Source organism: Meriones unguiculatus, chromosome 16 (assembly GCF_030254825.1).
Source record: "Meriones unguiculatus strain TT.TT164.6M chromosome 16, Bangor_MerUng_6.1, whole genome shotgun sequence".
NCBI classification, from domain to species: Eukaryota; Metazoa; Chordata; class Mammalia; order Rodentia; family Muridae; genus Meriones; species Meriones unguiculatus.
Window position 1 is genome coordinate 32,046,790 of NC_083363.1, and position 12,771 is coordinate 32,059,560.

At 43.9% G+C, this 12,771-nt stretch overlaps 1 protein-coding gene across 2 annotated transcripts in view; it reads left to right on the forward strand.

Moving 5' to 3' along the window:
* Kif6 (kinesin family member 6) overlaps positions 1-12,771 on the forward strand; it is a 285,962-nt gene that overhangs the window by 51,780 nt on the left and 221,411 nt on the right. The window contains exons 4-5 of one of the 2 annotated variants that reach the window (XM_060369640.1): positions 6,503-6,650; positions 10,390-10,499. In XM_060369640.1, coding sequence (XP_060225623.1) covers positions 6,503-6,650; positions 10,390-10,499 — 258 coding nt within the window. The remainder of the gene's footprint in view (positions 1-6,502; positions 6,651-10,389; positions 10,500-12,771) is intronic. The other variant, XM_060369641.1, reaches the window with a different exon arrangement.

The window sequence follows — 12,771 nt, forward strand, 5'->3', positions numbered from 1 at the left end:
AGCTTGATAAAGGCCTGGCCCAACAGATAACTCAGACCACCGGGCTATTAATCACTTCCAAGTCCCAGAGTGCTACATGGAGGAACAGGTTTTAACATTTTACAGCAGAAAAATAATCCTATGTGCTTAATATTCCTCTTTTCTCCAGTGATCCACGGGCACAGGACTCTCGTGCTATGTTCCCAACAGGGTCACTGAAGGAACGGTGCTGATTGTCACTCTTAAGTTGCATATTTATACATCCAAGCTCAGTAGCAGAGGATTTCCTGGTTCGTATAATTGGATTAGCTGAAACTACTGAAAAAAAAAAAAAAAAACCCTGAAAGGAAGGTACTTTGTTATCTGATTAGCCCCTGACAGTAGCTGGTATTCCTTCTCCATGCTCTGTCCTCTGCTCCCTTATGCAAAATGGCAGGGCATAAGGCATATGGCAGCTGTGACCCAGTGATCCTAATACAAAAAGGGTTTCTTCCTTCTCCTCCTCATTTTCTTCCTTCTTCCCTTCTCCTCTCTCTGGGAATCCACATGAGAGTGAATCTGATTAGCCTGATTTGCATGCCCATAGCATCCTGGAGCAAAAGCTCTTGTAGATGGTGGGTTTGGGGAGGCTTATCATGGAACGGGATAGTATTACCAAACTGAATTCTAATTCCTCTTACAGGAGCTCCACAAGGAGAGCAACAGAACCAAAAAATCTGGGCACAGGGGTCTTTTCTGAGACTGATACTCCAACCAAGGACTATCCATGGAGATAACCTAGAACCCCTGCAAAGATATAGCCCATGGCAGCTCAGTGTCCCAGTGGGTACCTTAGGAAGGGGAACAGGGACTGTCTCTGACATAAACTCTCATGGGCTGGCTCTTTGATCACCTCTACCTGAGGGGGAGCAGCCTTACCAGGCCACAGAGGAGGACAATGTAGCCAGTCCTGATGAGACCTGATAAGCTAGGGTCAGATAGAAGGGGAGGAGGACCTCCCCTATTAGTGGATTGGGGAGGGGCATGGGAGGAGAAGGAAGAGGGAAGGGGGTAGGGGGCTACAGCTGGGATACAAAGTGAATAAATTGTAATAAATAAAAAAAGAAAAGAAAGTCATGTTGTCAGGCTGGGAAGTAGTTAAAATACTTGTCACACAAGCATGAGGACCGGAGTCCAGATCCCCGGAACCCACATAAAATGCCTGGTATATGTCATTCCAGCTGCAAAAACCAGAGAACAGATCTCCAAAGCAAAGCATCTGGGAAACCCCACATCTGTGACCTCTGGGTTGGATTGAGAGACCTGCCTCTGTATATAAGGGAGAAGAGTGATTGAGGATTCCCAACATCAGCCGTGTGGCTTCCCCACACACAGGGAAACATGCACACACACACACACACACACACACCCATGAACAAACAACAGCAAAAGAATGCTTTGCACTATTAAATTAGTCCATTTAGATATTCTGAGTGCGAACCATTGAGTCTCTTAGCATGTTGCTCTAAAAAAGCAGCAGTTACTGCCTTGGGCTGCTTGTGGGGGACTTGGGACTTCATTTTAGGAAGAGGAAAACAGAATGTCACAAGAAATGACTTCCAGCTACTGTGGCCTATAATAGGTGACCCGTGCTAAGAAGGAACCAGTGGCCCAAACAGAGGAATTTAAATTTCATTCAGCTCTAGGCTAGTATTTTTCACAGTTTTTACTCAACTTTGCTGTAAGTATAGTGTAATTTCAGTTAGCTTTAAAGTGGTGGTCCTCATATTAATTGGCCTATGTTTTCCAAGTGATTTTGTTTTATCCAAACAGTCATACAGTATAGGCATTTCTTTCATTCTTAGCTTTTCTAATGCTAAGCTGTTAGAATACTATCAAACTAAGATGATCCTTCAACACTACGTAATGATGCACACTTGTAATCCCAGCACTTGGTGATGGAAGCAGGGGGATCAGGAGTTCAAGGTCAGCCTTGGCTATAGAGAGAGTTTAAGGCCAGCCGGGGCTCTTTGAGTTACTATCTCAACAAACAACAGATAGCTGACCTTTTTAGGGTACCGCTTCAGCTACTGCTCTCCTCAAAGAAGAAGTTGGTCCTTCCTGATTCTATGATATCAGCCTGATCTTGAATCAAACAGCTCAATAACTATAGTTTATATGTTTCTCAGAATTAATTTTAGAGGGAGTTCTTTTGTTGGCTCAAAAGTAGTTAATAGGTCTCTAATGACATTAGTTACTGGTTCTTTTTTATGATTATATGTATTACGTGTACATTCGAATACCTGAGGGAATGCGTGTGCTCCATGTAGGCTCAGGAGCCCTGGGAGGTCAGAAGCTGGCCTCACAATGATCCTCCTGCCTCTGCCTCCCTGAGGGCTGGGATTAAAGGCATGTTCCACTACCGCCCAGCTCATTACAAAATTTTTTGAGACAATTTCAGTATGTACACCAAGCCAGCCATAAGTCACAGAGATCAGCCTGCCTCTAACTCCCAAGTGCTGGAATTAAAGGCGTGTGCCACCATGTCCAGCACAATAATTTTTATTGGTTACTTTGTCATGGTCATTGTATAGGAGGATGCTAAGACCTTCTCATCATGCATAAACAACTGAAATTTCCTTTTCTTCAGACCTACAAGATCTTCTATATGTGCTCTAGTATAACCAATCAAGAATAATAGAAATGAAAAGGCTAAACCAGAAAAAAAAAGTTTCTATTTTTCTAGTGTGGAAACATATTATGTGTTTAATTCCTACTTCAGTCTAGAATCTCCCATAGGGTGTAGGCTTTATTTTGGGGTTATTCATAAAAATCTTAAAAGATAAGTGCTGACAAAATATCTTGTCGGTATAACTTAGTCTCTTAGGGCTAGTGTACTTTCTGCAAAGGGAGAGAGCTGACCTCTACAACAGAAATTTCATCTGACCCTCAAACCCCACTCTAGAAGCCCTGGGTTTACTTCCACACCCCAGGCCGTGAGGATCAGCAGGAGCCTGCAGTATTGATTTTAGGCTGCTGAGAGGTAGCTCCCACCACAAATATCTGCCGACTTGGTTAGTTGCTGGATTTTATCATTTGCCACTCTTGTCTATCAGTACAGACACACAGTAAAGGCAGCAGGAGCATCTTGGTGCTAAGGACTTCCTGTGAATTCCTCTTCTTCTGTACTGGAACAGCAGCTTCCTTACGATGTCACTTGCATGCCCTTTGTCATTTGAAGAACATCATTTAAGGATCTGGTGAGGAGGCTCACTGGGGAAAGGCTCTGCTGCTGAGCCCATGGGCCAGATTGATCCCCAGAACACACGTGGTAGAGAGAATCCACTCTGTTAAACTGTCCCTGGACCTCCGCCCATGTACCCTGGTGCGCATGTGCACACACACACACACACACACACACAGTAGAATTTGTTGATGAATACAGCAAAGTAGGTTTTTAGCATAAGTGTTGAGTGGTCAGTGACCATCAGTTAATTTTAGGACATTTTGTTACCCTAAAAGAAGCCCTTGACTGTGTGCAGTCCTTGCTCCCCATTTTCTGTCTTCATTCAGCTGGTGCCAGACACTAACCCACTTTTTACACTGATTGGAATTTGCCCATCTGAACATTTTGCAGAGACAGAGTCTTAGAATATGACCTTCTGTGGCTGGCTTCTTTCATCTAACATAGGCTATAAAGTTGAATATATTCTTTTAAATGTATGGACATATGGTATGGAGATGGCATATTTTATTCATTAGAATTAGAAGTGGAAAGCTTTTAAATTCATTGCCCACTTTTCTTTCTTTTATTCTCCTGTGTGTGTGTGCGTGCATTTGTGTGTGTATGTGGTGGATCCCAGGGGTTGAACTCAGTTCTTCAGATTTGGCAGCAAGCACCTTTACCCTCTAAGTCATCTTGCCGGCCCCTTTTTCTGCTTTTCAACTGACTTATGGTCCTGTGATATATTTCCTCATGTGCTGTGTCTTGTCAGTGTGGTGTCAGTTCCCTTGTAAGAGAGATGATTTGTGAAAAAAAAAAGGGGGGGGGGAGGGTGCTGAGGAAATGGCTCAGTAGCTAAGACTGTTCCATTCTTGTAGAAGACCTGAGTTTAGTTCCCAGTGTCTGTGTCTGGCAGCTGATACCCCCCTCAGATATGTGTGGACCTTTGCGCTCGCGTGTTCACCCCCCTTTACCCATTCAGGTGCATTCATGCTGAGAGACAACGCTGAAGCAGCACTAGGCGACTCTGGGACTGTGGGGTCTGACGCTGGTTGTTCTCCTGCGCCAGTATTCTGCCACCCTCAGTACTTCAGCCTTCCAGTTAGCTGCAAGTAGGAAGTGCGGGCTTTCACGTTTGTCCCTGTTGTCTTGGCTATCACACGTTTCTTAAGTTTCCATAGAAATTTTATGAACGTTATGTCCATTCTTCTGGCAAAGAAGCAGAGGGGAGATGGTGACAGCTCAAATCTTCCGAAATGTTATTTCTATTCGTTAGTCATGAAGCCTGTGCCTGAGGAGGATGTCTAGTGTCTCATTCTATCATTCCCTGCCCTGTTCCCTCAAAAGACAGACTCTCTCACTGAACCTAGAGCTAGGCTGGTGGCCAGCAAGCTCCAGACACTTTCTGGTCCTCCTTCCACAGTGCCCTGGTTACAGGTGCACACATGACCACATTGGCCTTTTGTGTGAGTGCCAGAGAGTCGAACTCAGGACCTCATACCTACAACAGAAAGTGGTTTTATGCACAGAACCACTCACAAAGCTCCCTTGCCTGTGCTCATCCTTGTGCAGCCACTGGAGCTGCTGGGAGTTAAACATTCCTTTGTTCAGGCCGTGTTTCCACCCCTTAGCAAAGGAGTGTAAGGAAACACATATTAGAGCAGGCATACAGTCCACTAGCAGAGTGAGATAAGATTTTGGTATTAAAAAATCAGATGAATGGTCAGAGAGGACCCTGAGTCACCCTCAGTCATCACTTTTAATAGGCTGTGCCTATGCGGTGGAAACAGGAAACAGGTGGAAACGTGATTCACCTTCTTGAAAGCAGTATTGACCCACACAGTAGTAATGCTTTCCCCACTCCCTGTACTAAGTCTGTCAGGCTTGAAAGCAATATTTGCACTCAACAGGGTAATGCGCGTATCAGTGTGTCGCTGAACACATCCTTCTGAGGTTTCCAGCTGCATAAGATGCTAAGGACTTAACTGACCTCTTCAGAATAAGCTCTGTGCAACACCCGAGTTACCTCAGAATCACTCTGAAGACTGTCACTCACCATGTCAAAAGCAGAGGGAGATCTAGAGTGAACTATGGGCAGAATCTCAGCAGCCAGGGCAGAGCAGGATTCGCCATGCAAATGGTGTGAAACATGATTTCAGGGAGCTATCCACTTACAGTCCCGCTCGAAACGTGGGTCCCATTAGCTGACTTCATGGCAGCTGGCTTGGTGGAAACATCTTGAGGATCAAGGATCCACTTGTAGCAAAAAGACAGTAAAACTGCAGGAGTTTACTGCTCTGTATATCATAGATAAAAGGCCCACTCTTCAAAGTCCACATCTACAGAACACGTCGTTAAGAGCCTACATTACAGGTGGTGTTTTGAGAGCTCCTTAAGACCACTGTCAGATCATAGGATTCTCTGCTGGGCTGAATGATACACATGGGGTAACATCTTCCACCAAAAACAAAACAAAACAAAACAAAACAAAACAAAACAAAACAAAACAAAACACCAAAAAGCCCCAGTCATTCCAAGGAGGGTGGAGGGTTCCTGAGGAATTTCTGTTGATGGTAGGTGTTACACAGAGAAATAGACTGCAGGTAATATAGTTGTTAAAGGGTGTGTCTAGTAATTTAAGGGTGGCTATGCAATGAGTATTCACCAGGGGAGCTACACGGAGGGAAACTAAGACCGTGCCCAATCACAAATGTTCCCCTGGGATGACTTTTCATAGCTCATTCTTTAAGTCCAGTCCAGTAAAGCCTGAAGACAGTATTAAGGTGCTGGAGTATTTTGAGTGGCCTGTCCTTCCTCAGAGAAATCCTAAGATTCCTGGATTAAAAACCATTCAGCAGGCCATGCATGATGACCCAGTCGGTAAAGTGCTTGCCACCCAAACGTGAGGGCCCGAGTTCGCTCTTCAGCATCTGTGTGAAAGCTGAGCCCAGCAGCATGAGTGAGGGATGTGGGGACAGGAGGGTCCCCGGAGCTCAATGTCTGGGTAATTCAGTCATTAGTGAGCTCCAAGTTCAGTGAGGGAGGGTGTCTCAAATACGGTGGATTTAGGAAGATCCACAGTGTCGACCTTTGGCCTCCATAGGTGCTCCTGCACTGACATATGTAGTCATGAATACACATATACATACACACACGTACACACACACTTCTAACTGCACTGTCACATAATTAAATATTTTGTAACTATCTTACAAATGTATTTTCAGTAGTTTTTTATAGGGTTACTGTTCAACTATGAGGCACCTTGTGCCAATGTGTGTGTCCACCTAGCCATTGAAATTCTGTCCTTTCTTCTTGCAGTGTCTTGGCAGGTTACAATGGCACCATCTTTGCGTATGGGCAGACGGGCAGTGGAAAGACATTCACCATCACAGGTGGGGCTGAGCGCTACAGCGACAGAGGCATCATTCCGAGGACTCTGTCCTATGTTTTTGAGCAGTTACAAAAGGTAAAGAGGAAAAGAGCCCACGTTTTGCTTGACCTATTCAACAGAAACACACAGTTGTGAGGAAATGTGATAAGGCATTCCACACTGTGCCCGCAGGGGAATGCATGATTGTGGACTAACTCTGGCCTTTACACTTAAAGGTTAGGATTTTGCTGGAGAAGTAGCAACTAAGAAGGTGCTTTTCTTGCCAGGGTAGGACTTCAGCAAAGGCTGGGGCTCCGCTGAGACGCCTACAGGGTTTAAGGAGCAAATGATAACTTCTGTGGCGGAGTGGGAATAGGTACAATGGACGCTTGTGTATCTGGGTGTGTGGGGATGGTACAGAAGTTGATGTCGGTGGTCCTCTGTTGCTCTCTACTGAGTTTTTTTTGAGACAGGGTCTCTCACTGAACGTGGGCTTATTGATTTGACTGGCTGGTCAGTGGAGTCTGGGGGTGTCCTTCTCTCCCCCTCTCCCGGCATCAGGGTGACTTCGGTACACTCGAGACACCCAGCTTTCCACATGGGTTCTGGGGATCTGAATTCTGATCCTCATGCTTGCACAGCAAGCGCTTTACTCGCTAAGCCAGCCCTCCAGCCCCCATATGTGGATTTTTAATACATTGTATACGGTGACTAGCAAGTTTGGCATCTTCAGTCCCATTTCCTAGTTGGAAAAACTGAGCCTCTATTGAGATTTTTTTTCTAGGTCCACAGCTCCGTAAGCCAGGCTGCTCCCTTGCCTTGTCTCCACTTCCTCTCTAGCTCAGCTTGGCTTTGTTTTGTTGGCTGTGCTTAAACCCATTTCCTGTGATGAGTCACTTAACTTCTGTGGGTTTCTGCTCTCCATTTTCTGCAAGCAAGGACTGAGCTGTTCTGGAGGCTCCTCTGTCTCCCTTCCAGCTCCAGCAAGTCCTTGAGTTCTGTATAAGTGTCTTACTGGGTTGTTGTAACAGTCACTCTGGAATTCCCTACTGAATGTTCTTTGCATTTTGAGCTGCAAAGACGAGAAGAAATTGCTGAGATCTGCATAATTCTAATTGCCATCCATAAAGCAGCAATTATCCATTAGTTCAGCTCTTCTCTCACTGGCCCAAGCGCGCCAACTGTGTGCGCCAGAAAATGTGAAAGAGGGCGGGCCGAGTAGAGTGTGTGCCACATCCAGAGCCCGGCTCCTCGTTTCCTCATGTGTGCCTGACACTACCTGTTTTGCCTTGTTCACATATTTCACAGACAGGGGCTACAATTCCCAATAGTTTTTTGTTGCTGTGGAACAAAGCAGAAGGCTATCATCTTGAAAGGATGGGCAGGGTCGTGTAGGCTGTCAGGGTTCTGAGAGCACATACCGCTGATGGCATGTGGCTCCATGTCTCAATGTCATAGAGTTGCTGTGAGGGCCAAACATTCTAAGGTCTTGAGCTGGAGAGATGGCTCAGACAATTAAGAGTGTGGCCCGCTCCTGCAGGGTTTTGTTTTGAGCCCTGGTATCAGGCTACTCACAACTGTCTATAACTCCATCTCCAGGAGCTCCAGTGCCCTCTTTTCGCCTCTATGGACACTGCATTCTCAACGCACATACCCACATGGAGAAGCACATAATTAAAAATAATAAACACAAATCTTTAAAGTTCTTTGGTTCACAAGGTATGCTTAGTTCGTGATCGTTATTACCACACCATTAATATTTACATATGCAAATACTTAAGAATTGTTACCATACTCATCAGTATTCATATATGTACATGTGGCCAAATGCTACCTGACCAGTTTCAGAAAACCTTTTAAAAGAAGCTCTCAGAATCAATGAAGCCAATTTCCTTGAGTAGCTTGAACAGAATGGATACATCCTCTCCTAACAGGAAGTATGTTTTGTCTCTTCTAAAATATTCTCTGTGGTTACCAAAGAACAGCCCTGAAAGTCCACCAAGCGTCCAGGGCACTGGCCCCCTATCAGGGTTGTTAGGAGATCCTGTGTCATTGATGTCACTCTAAGTCTTGCTTAGTCTGAATCATTTCAAGTATTTTCCTGGAGTTGAAGAAAGCCCACTGGACCAACTGACAGCCAGGGAAACTGAAATAGACCAGTTTCTGCCATGGGCCACAACACGTTCATAGTAATCATAGTAGATTGTGCTAAAAACCGGCCTGGCAACTTAAAGTGCCCATGGAGTGTGTCTATACTGGAGACTAGAAACACAGACTGTACCCAGAGGCCCCTGCTGATTGCCTTAGACAGGAGATCTCACCAGGAGACCAAAGCCAAGTTTTCCTTGAAGACAAACCAAGGCCTGCGAGTGACAGTGCATTTCCACTGGACTTAAGGATTCCATTTGTTTAAGAAATCACTTCTCCTTATGTTGAAGCATTGTGAGGCTTGGACTTGTTTGGGGTAGACGAAATGGCTGTCTCAGGGAACACATGTGTTACATTACAGTCTGGCAACCCAGATGCTGAAAAGGACCAGGAAAGGTAGCTTGCCACATCACTCAGTGAGATCTGAGCATGTGTGCCAGTAAAACTGCAGAAAAAAAATGGAAGCTGGAGGAGCCAAGAACGCCAAGAAGAGAGTGTCTTCAAAACACACACGATGGCTCCAAGTCACTGTTCTTTTTTGTACCCTTTCCTTTTATATTCTTGTATTGTTTTAGCTACTTTGACCGTGGCTGTGACAATACCCAACAAAAACAGTTTAATGCAGGGTTTGCAGGGTTGATCTTGCCCTGTCTGAGGAGATAAGTGCACCAGGTGGGGAGAAGGTGGTGGTAAGAGCATGGTGTAACTGTCACACCACGTCCACAGTCAGGAAGTTCCTTTCTCCCCACTTCTTCTTCAGTTCAGGACTCTAGCCCATTGGAAGATACAGTCCATATTCAGCGAGGGTTTCATTCCCCAGCTATACAACCCTGGAAACCCCGTCACAGACATACCTACCTGGGTGTGTCTAGGTGATCATAAATCCCAAGTTGACCACACACTCAGTTCTCCATTTGGAGGCTTCTGTTCTCAACATCAGTGACAACAGCAATAGCCACAGTGGTTCTTGTTGCCCAGATGTTTTTGGTAGGACTTGAAATGTAGATATTCCTCTCTTATGGCAGTTTTTTTTCCCAAAATCAGGGTTATTTCATAAGTTATTAGTATGAAACCATCTTAGAAGCGGGACTACTCCAGCAGAGGATGGAGTTTGGTTTCCAGCACCCATATTGCGTGGCTGACAACTGCCTGTAATTCTAGCTCCAGGAATCTGATGTCCTCTTCTGGCCTCTATGGGTAGCTCTACTCATGCGCGCGCACACGTAAACCATTAAATACTTGTAAAAGAATTAAGATTCGGAGTAGTAAGAAAGTAAAGGAAAATGAATTATGATCAAGACTAGAAACTCCTTTGCTACTGAAGTCTTTGAACCAAAGTAATAAATAATCTTTGCTCTTTTATGAATAGGCTGTTCACAGAAAGATGCATTATTCAGTCCTACAACCAAGTGGATCCTGGCATTTTATGTATAATGTGGATCCAATAAAACAGACTGAAGTTAACTTGTAATCATGGATATTGGCTATTACAAAAAAATAAAAAACAACCCTTCATGCAGATGGCCACAGCAACTCGAAAGTGTCACGAACTGAAAATGTAAACCATATAACATGGAAAGGCAAAGGAGGGATGCTATGAGGAAAGTCCAAAGACAAATAGTGCATCTCTGTCTAGCCAAACAGTTGTTTTTAGTCATTAAATAATGCCTTTTCCTTCTCCAATCAGGACAGCAGCAAGATCTACACAACACATATTTCTTACTTGGAAATCTACAATGAATGTGGCTTTGACCTGCTGGATCCAAGACACGAAGCCTCCAAACTGGAAGATCTGCCGTGAGTAGCAGGATTACAAAGACCAGCAGGAAATGATTTTCAGATGTTTTGTTTCCATTGTTTCTTTTGAAATTCGCTGTGTTTCTGGTCTCGATCATAATTAGCAAATATTGGATAACAGCATCTTTCTGTAATGAGCAGGAATGATGGGAATTAAGATTGCTTGGAACACATTTCTTAGGGGAAATCTCTTTGGGAGTCAGCGTGAGAGTGCGTTGATGGTCTCAGTGGGCATTTGGATTTGGGGGCAGGGCTTCACCCCTACCACATAACACCCACATACTCCTTTAATTACACCCTTCTTCCAAAAGCACCATTCCATGTATGCAGCAGTAAGATAATCTGAGAGAGAACGTCAGATTGGAAGCTTTCCCTCAAATGCTTCTCTGCTGTCATTAGCACTGACATTTATAACCCTTTGATCAGATCAGCACTAGTTGTTTCAGTGAAAGGCACTCTTCAAATCTGTTGACAGAGGATGTTCCCCTGCCAGGGTCACACAGCGTTGCTATTTGTTTGAAAATCTGCCTGAGTTAGATGTAGTAATTGGTAATCACTCATGTGCTTATTTCCAGGTGCTTTTGTGTATTGGAAGTTGCCTATAGACAAGAAAAAAAATTGTTTTAAAGATTCATTTTATTTTCAAGGATGTGTATGTGGGAGTGTGTGTGTTGGTGGGGGTGCTATGTGCACGTGAGTGCAGATACCAGCATAAGCCAGAAGAGGGCATCCAGCCGCCTGGGGCTGGAGTTACAAGTGGTTGTGAGGTGCCTGGCACGGCTGGTGGGAACAAAACTTGGGTCCTCTGGAAGAGCAGTATGTGCTATTAATACTCAGCCATCTCTCCATCCCCCAAATATATGTATATATTTTTTAATTTTTATTATGCTTAAAAGATATTCTAAAATAATTTAGAAATACATATGAATTTTCTATAAAAAGATAACTAATTGATTATTGAATATGCAGGTTTTCTATCCAATAATCAAGTTGTTAAATTAGTAAAATACTTTGAAAAAAAAATAATAAAATAATTCATAATCCATATATTCTTTCATTAATATTGATTGAGGTGTTTCATGTATCACCTTTTTTATTTTTATAAAATTGCAAAGTCAGGATGGAGTCAGGAACGAGAACAATTATTTGTATTATAAATATTGGCATAACAGTGAAGAGAGAAGAAAGATACCAACTCTATGGAAGAACAGAGCTTTACAAACTTAGGGGACTAAAGTTTACTTCTGAAAAAGGCAAAGCTTCTTAGTGGGGCTAGGAATAGCAGTATTAGACACAGGGCATGGTTGGAAAGGTTATGTGTTTATGTATGTTGCATGATACCGAAGTTCCCATGTCCAACCCTAATCACCTGTGTGGTGGTGTTAGCAGGTGGGGCCTCTGCATGGGTGCAGGTCATTGAGGGATGGCGCTGCTCAACACAGCTGTTGTTTTTATAGAAGAAGACCATGGGTGCTAGTTTGGCCATTCCATAATGTTGAGGACTTCAAGGCAAGTTGGTAGCTCATCATCTAGAAGAGGGCTGAGCTAATGCCTTGATTTTGAACTTTATGATTCTATGGCTGTGAGAAATATTTCTTTTGCCTTTAATATGTCCAGTGTATTTACTGTCCATGCAGCCCAGATGCACTATAGCAAGGTATCAAGGTATCATCTGAAAGAAATCCCAGAAGCCACTTGAACCAGTTGGAGGAAGGGCTTGAATGTCAGGCTTGTCATTTGAGGTTCATTTTACTTCTGATCAACTCTTTGTTTTATAGTCTCTAGGATGACCTATTCATCTCCAGATTAAACCTTGTTTAAAATTGTTTTCAATATATTTAGAAGGCAGTTTGATACCATGTCCATTTAGCAAAATAACAGTAATATGTTTACTTATTGGACCTATAAGCTATGTAGCCCTGGGCTCTTGGCCAGGTTTACAGTGGACCTCAAATCCAATTAGAAAGCCTTTGGTTATACCCATAACATTAATGCCACTATTACACCCATGGGCTTACCTTGCCAGAACATTCATAATTGTAGCTAACATGGATCACAGCTGAATAAGACTGCCGATAACTTTTCTCCCCCAGCAGCCTGTATAACACCTTCCAAAACCATAACAGCTAAGCAGCAGTGGCAACGCTCCCAGGTTACGCCAGCGTGATTTCTTCACGTCCTGTGGAGTGTGGTGTCTTCAGCAGTCGGGTCTTACACTAAGAGTGATGGCAATAACTATCGTTTTCAGTTAGGCTCATCAAGATCCAGCAGT